General features: G+C 35.5%; 1 protein-coding gene across 1 annotated transcript; it reads left to right on the forward strand.

Annotated features, from left to right (window-relative positions):
• The first annotated feature begins 1,480 nt into the window (after window positions 1-1,480).
• On the forward strand, window positions 1,481-4,341 carry LOC149846212 (translationally-controlled tumor protein homolog). The gene is made up of 5 exons (XM_089996253.1): window positions 1,481-1,617; window positions 2,595-2,668; window positions 2,828-2,956; window positions 3,040-3,197; window positions 4,047-4,341. The coding sequence occupies exons 1-5, from the start codon at window positions 1,590-1,592 to the stop codon at window positions 4,162-4,164; spliced, it is 507 nt and encodes a 168-aa protein (XP_089852379.1). The 5' UTR covers window positions 1,481-1,589; the 3' UTR covers window positions 4,165-4,341.
• The last annotated feature ends 2,813 nt before the right edge of the window (window positions 4,342-7,154 follow it).

Here is a 7,154-nt window from a genome sequence, read left to right on the forward strand (position 1 = left end):
TAATGGTTATTGGATTGCTCATTACACAAAAGAGCGTTGCTCATCCGGTAGGGATGACTTGTGAATATCATCAAGTTACTTTGTGGTCCAAACTCATAGAGAGTGTCTTTTGCTGTGAGATAGAAGCTGGGTGTACTTCTCAGTGCGCAAGAGGAGCCTCAAGGGTTTTACCAACAGATCGCCAATGTATAGTTGGTGATTGCTAGGAGAAGAGGAAAGGGCACATGTTTTAAATGAACAACTTACCAAAAGCGCCACCAAGTTAATGAAATTACCCATTCTCGTGTTAAACCATAGTTGCATTGATACTTGATACACTCTAGTGTATAGCATACAATAGTAGAAATCATTAATAGAAGTATCACATGTTTAAGAAACTCATCTCAAGAGAAATGTGAGGTGCTTGATCCATCACATTGATAAAACTTGTTCGTGTTGACCATCCATCACGCGTGTGATGGATGCTCAGCATGCAATAGTAAAAACGACACAAAATGAGCAAAAAAAAAGACCTTTCACGACGGTTTTGAAGCACCTAAAGGTTTCATTTTTGCTGAAACTTTTAGCGGTGCTCTGCTCAAAACCGCCGCAAGGTCATTCGGGGGGATGCACCCAATATTTTTAGTTTTTAAACGGCATTTCAAAAGCATCACTAAATATCATTTTTATGTGTTTTTGTGCAAAACAATGCTGAGCGTCCATGACACGCACATTGGACGCTAAGCAAGAACAAATTTGTTATCAAAGTACGTATGGATGAAGCGCATTTCAGTCATTCTTCATCTCAATTACTTCATAAATATAGACCATCTTATATAAACACATTTCTATTACAATATAAATTAGTATCAAAGTTCATTTCTATTAGCATGTATGCAAAACAAACAATGATTTTATTTTATACATACATTGTTTTATTGATATAGTAAATTAATATAATTTATAAAAAAATATTTATTACAAATAATGATTGATTTACATATTATGTTTAATTATTCTAATTTGTATCTTTATAAAAATATACATAATAATTCATATCCACTGTTTAGAAACTCGTTGCAATGTTTTTTGGAATCGTGTCAATATGCATTTCAAATATGTGCTATGTTATATTAACCAACGGGGGGGGGGGGGGGCTCCGCTAGTCTGGTAGGAGCCGCTAGTGCAGGTCACCTTGTGTTGAGAGGTTGCAGGTTCAAAATCCAAGGATATAATTGTATACCTAACCACAGTTTGCCTTAAAAAAAAAAAACTATGTGTTATGTTAAGAATTTGAAAGATCTCTTTGTATGTCACAAAAGAACAAATCTAGGGTCCACGAAGGATACGTTTGTCCATCCAAGATCCGTGATAACCTCGAACTCTTAAAATTCTCTAAATTTTCTAACTTACCAAAACAGGGAAAGGGTAAAAACTAAAAACAAAAGAAAAAAACCCTAAATTTTCTACTTTCTCTTGGCCAATCGGCGACGGAGGGACCGAAACCCTCGCCTATAAATTGTCGTGTCCTCCCTCTTTTTTTCAGACCCTCTTTCTCTCCTTAGTCCTTTCCCCTTTGCGGATCGCTAGGGTTTCGCTTGTCTGCAACAATGCTAGTCTACCAGGATCTTCTCACCGGTAAGGATTTCTCTCCCCCCTTCTTCTTCCTACTCTTTCTAGGGCTTCGATCGGTGAATTTCTCTGCGATTCGATCTGTGTGTGTTGGTCTTATAAACTCGTGTAGATCTATCTTTTCTTTTTTTCTCGACTCATTCGATACTTCAATTTAGATCGTAGAGTTTGCTTTTATGGTTTTTTTTTCTTTCTTTTGGTTGGAAATTGTTGATGTCTGTTAGCTCTGAAAGTTCACTGGTTTTTTCATTCTTTCCTTTTGTACTTGTTTCGTTCAATCCTAATTGTAGAGTTTGCCCTTTGTTGTTTGAAATTGTTGATATCTATTATTTCAGATCGTTGATTTATGTATTCGTTCTCTTTGCCGGTTATTTCTTTGGGATTTCATGCTAAATGGGTTTTACCGATCGGTATTTTTTTCGCGTGTTGTTTTCCACTATGCCTTTTTCCCCTTTCTCTTCACTAAGCTTGAAGGCTTTTTTGCTTTGCGACAGTCCATTAATCTTTGTCTGAATATACATTTAGCGTGTTTTTCCTTAGGTTCTGTAGGCTTCCTGAAGGTGGGGTTATATGTATTTCAAGGTCCGTGTCTTCGGGGAGACTCAAGTTGATTGTCAGTGTGATTCATGTTGGATTGATAAGTTTTTACGGATAATAACCTATTCGGAGAATATATGGTTCAAATCCTTAATTACACAGGGATTTGTGATTCCATTAATCTTGACTGATTTACGTGAACTGATAGGATCTTGGCTGGTAGAATTGCCTCTTTTGATTGCAGAGTGATCCAACTGACTTGGGGATCACATGTATTTTTTATGGTTGTGCTATATCCTTGTTTTTCTAGTGTGTACTAATGTTTTGTAAATTTTATTCGGAAATTTCTCTAAAATTGAACAATGCCATTTGTATGTGATCCTGTTTTCCTCTGTCAATAACTTGTGGTCATTTTTTAATGTTATTTGCTTATATCACAACTGCAGGGGATGAGCTCCTCTCCGATTCATTTCCATATACAGAGATTCACAATGGAATTCTATGGGAGGTTGAAGGAAAGGTCGGTGCAATTGCCTTTTAATTTCTTACTGCAGTGTTCACTGACCGAGGCTTTGGTTTTATGTTTATTTTTCTTAAAGAAAGATCTGTCCTTGTTATTGTTCTATAATGTTGTTTTTGTCGCTGTAGCATTATCTAATAAATTTCTAATTGTTTATAGTGGGTTGTCCGAGGATCTGTTGATGTAGACATTGGAGCGAACCCATCCGCTGAGGGTGCTGAAGAAGATGATGGTGTCGATGATCAGGCTGTCAAGGTAGTAGATATTGTTGACACCTTCAGACTTCAGGTAAAATATGCATGCGTGTTGTTTGTTGTTAATGCTTATGTTAATCTATGAAATATATTGAGATGCATCATTGCTTTTTACAGGAGCAACCTCCCTTCGATAAGAAGCAGTTTGTGACTTATATAAAGCGTTACATTAAGCTACTCACCCCTAAGTTGGATGAGGAACAGCAAGAACTGTTCAAGAAGAACATTGAGGGTGCAACCAAATTCCTTCTCTCTAAGCTTAATGACCTTCAATTGTAAGTACCATATTTTCTGCCTTTTAAATCAAATGGGTATGATGATAAATGCTGAATACATGCTTATTTTAACATGTATCTTGGTACTGCTGGTGATGCACCTTAAGCATACACCTATAACTGGTTTTTTTCTGTTGGGGAAACTCAGCTACCAATGGTTGCTTTGTATTTTTTCCCATGAAGTTGGGTGCTGTCAAAGTTTTTACATGGACAGCCTCAAGATGTATGATGCTGGTCAGAATGCCATATCAAATATGTTACCGGAAAACTTTATGCTAAAGTCATTTCCAACTTTAGAAATGAAAATCGTGTTCACTTTTCCTTTTTATATACTTGAGATAGAACTTCAAATGATGTTGGATTAGGCAAGTCTCCTGATGTGATTGAATTCTTATTTCTTCCTGTTTTTGGATTTGGACGAATTCTATGTGAAGAATATTAAACACTGTTGGCTATCTCTTCCCTCTGCAGAAGTACATCAAGTGCTGTTTGATTCTAAAAACCAGTTAACATCACATCGAAGCATATAAGAAATCTAACTGTTAAACAATATGGCCAAGATAGATGGCATTTGTCTGTTCTTATCGCTATGCTTGTGAAACTTAAACTTAAGGGTTAGGTTGTGTGAGCAGTGTTATGCATTACTTGACTTCTTCTAACACTGTATGTTTTGTCCATGTTTCTCTGATCTTAGATATTTTAAGCTAGTGTTGCTTCTCATTCTTGGATGTATTGCTTGCTTCCACAAAACCAAGAGTCATGTTCATCTGTCTTATACGTCATGTTGTTATTCTTGGTCACTGATGAGACTCGATGAGTTGACTCTTGCTGTGTTTCTGCCTTTTGCAGTTTCGTGGGAGAGAGCATGCACGATGATGGTAGCTTGGTCTTCGCTTACTACAAAGATGGTGCTACCAATCCGACCTTTTTGTATTTTGGTTATGGTTTGAAGGAGGTCAAGTGTTAAGATAGAGTTTGATGGGGATATAGCTGCTGAGTTGCTGTTTCTGTTTTTTCTGTTCTTGTTTGTTTTTTTTCCTGTTGGTTTTGGTGTAGACTTCAAGTTTGGAGGATGATGATGCTTTTGTTCAGTCGGTTTCATGATAATAACATATTTATTGGGTAGGGTCCTTCTTCGTGCTCCTGTTGGAAATTGTTAAGATCATATATTATTAATCTTGATATTATCAGATTTATAATTATCATTTCCATGTTATTGACCATAATCTGCCATGTTTTTGTGTGCCTCCCCCCCCTTCCCCTTTTGGACCCTTTTCCTCCATTTGCACAAATGATTGTTTTTTAGGTTATATCATATCTCTCCCACTCTTTCCTTCTCTTTCTCATTCGCGCGAGATTCACAACTCGCCATTTCTTCTTTCCATTTTCTGTTGCCCATCTAGGCTGGAAAAAAATAAAGACAGGCCACGTTTGGAAGCTAGAATAAATCTCATAAGAAAAGAAAATTTTGTTTACGAGGGCTTTTCCAAATGAAATTATTTTGCTTATTAGGGTTGGAAATTCTCTCTCTGTGAGAGTGAGAGAGTGAGAAGGTGCACTGTTGGAAGATAAAGATGGCAGCAGAGTAGCATCCAATGGAATGAAAAATGCAAAAAAGAGAACTTTTGATATGAAAAATTCTTCCATTCAGGTAGAGAATCTTTTTTATAGAAAGATCTTTTAGAAAATTTCTCTTGTTTGAAGTAAATGAAAAAAGGTGCTACTTTTTCTTTCCTAGCAGTTTTCTACCATTTTCTGTTTTTGTTTTCTTTGGGACAGGCAAGCTGATTAGAACATGGCTGGAAAAATAAGGAAAAGAGGTGCCTGCTTATTTTCTGGTAGTTCTTGGCGTGGATCAATGCTATCTGAATCGAATTGAATCGGTCCCTTTTTTTTTGATGCAGGGGCTGATTCAGGTCTGGTTAGACTTTGAATTTAGTTGAAAATTGGCCTATCTGTATAACTTGTGTATGCTTATGTACGGCACAGTTGGGGTCAAGGAGTGAAGAGGGCGATGAGTGTTACTGGTGTTCTTACTGATGTTGGTCGATCCTGTAGTGGTGCTATTTATTGATGTTCGTAGTTTTATTTAAGGTTAAAATAATGGTGGTGCCGTGTTAGGGGGTATGTAAAGGATGCTTATGGTAACGGGGTAGAATGTATTATGTAATGTGAAAATGTAATACAAGAATGCTAATGCATTCACAATGTTAAACAATGGACAAGCACAAAAGTACAAGAGAGATATTAAAGATGTCTACTTAAGGGATAATTCAAAAAGCTTTTAAAAGGCTACCTATAAAAAAAGTAAAAAGCATTATTGAATGAGACCTTATAAGTTTAAAGAAAGGGGGGAGCTCTTATTTATACACAAAATGAAAAAAAAGGGGGGGAGCCATTTGGGGCTTCTACGTGGTGTCGTTAGGAGTCCCCAACGACTCTATGTGGTTCTTAGGCATGTACAAAAATATTTAAATAAAAAAATAAAAATAAATTATCTATTAAAATAATTGTTTCTAGAAACAACTATATAAAATAACAAAAATATCTCTATCGAGTATATGTATATATATTAAGACCCCCCTTTAAATTTTAAGAAATGACCGAAAGTTTTTTAAGAATAAAAATAAAATGAAGAGCAAGAAGAGCTTTGGTAAAGAAGTTCGTCAATTATTACTCATGACCAAGGTAACTGTTCCTCTCAAATATTCATCACGTACATAGAAACAGTTAATTTCTATATGTTTGGTACGCTCATGGAATGTGCGATTGTTGGCAATGTAAATTGCACTTTTGTTATCACAACATAGCTTCGAAGGACGGGAGATGACTACACCCATATCTTTGATAAGGCTTCGTAACCAAACAAGTTCTATATTAGTAATTGTCATAGCTCGGTATTCAGTTTCAGTAGAGAATAGTGAAACTTTTTGTTGCTTCTTGTATCTTCAGGCAATAAGAGAATCTCTTAAAAATACACAAAAACCAGTAGTTGAGATTCTATCATTAGGGTTGCCTCCTCAATCAACATTAATATAAGCAAGTAAATTTAATAATGAAGATGAGGATAAAAATAGCCCTTTAGTAATGATATGTTTTATGTATTTGATGATTCTTAGCACCACGCTTATGTGAACAGTTGTAGGAGCATGCTGAAATTGGCTAGCAGAGTGAATGACATGAGCAATATCTGGTTTGATCATGAATATATAGGTGAGAGAGCTAATGAGTTGTCTGTAGTGTGAAATCTTCTAGAAGAGTCTCATCCTCCAGTCTTAATTTAGCATTGATCACTTTAGGAGTTTTCACCTTTTTATCATCTGAAATTCTAGATTTAATACATATATCTGCAACAAGTTTCATTTGAGAAAGTATATATCCTCGGAGAGAGTATGCAACTTCAATTTCTAAAAAAATCTTAAGAATCTTAAGTCAGCCATATCAAAATTATCTTTTAACATTACAAATATCAATTTGATCATTCTCTGTTATAATTATATCATCTACATATAGGAAAAGAATAACAATACTAGTTCCTGCATTTTTTACAAAGAGAACAATGTCAGTATAGCATGAACGAAAACCTAGATTAGTCATGACATCACTAAATCTATCATACCAAGCCTTGGGGTTTGCTTAAGACTATACAATGCTTTTAAAAGTTTAAGAGTTTGTTCATGTTCAATGTTAAATCCTGGCTAAGGATCCATATAGACTTTTTCATTTATTTTTCATTAAAGAAGGCATTTTTAACATCCAATTGATATAGATGTCATTTTTTAGTTGACATTACAACGATTAGAATCCTAACACTAGTCATTCTAGCCACAGGTGCAAAGGTTTCCTCATAGTCAATATCATATTCTTGTGAGTATCATTTAGCTACTAATCTTGCTTTAGATCGTTCTAAAGTTTCATCACTTTTAGTTTTAACTTTAAAAACCCACCGGCATCCAA

This window comes from Nuphar pumila, chromosome 2 (assembly GCF_984573655.1).
Source record: "Nuphar pumila chromosome 2, dmNupPumi1.hap1.1, whole genome shotgun sequence".
Taxonomy (NCBI): Eukaryota; Viridiplantae; Streptophyta; class Magnoliopsida; order Nymphaeales; family Nymphaeaceae; genus Nuphar; species Nuphar pumila.

What these genes read in the sequence shown, in the direction of transcription:
- LOC149846212 (XM_089996253.1), top strand. Translation starts at nt 1,590, where the DNA reads ATGCTAGTCTACCAGGATCTTCTCACCG. An exon ending in CTACCAGGATCTTCTCACCG is followed by an intron (nt 1,618 to 2,594) that starts GTAAGGATTTCT and finishes TCACAACTGCAG; the next exon opens with GGGATGAGCTCCTCTCCGAT. An exon ending in TTGACACCTTCAGACTTCAG is followed by an intron (nt 2,957 to 3,039) that starts GTAAAATATGCA and finishes TGCTTTTTACAG; the next exon opens with GAGCAACCTCCCTTCGATAA.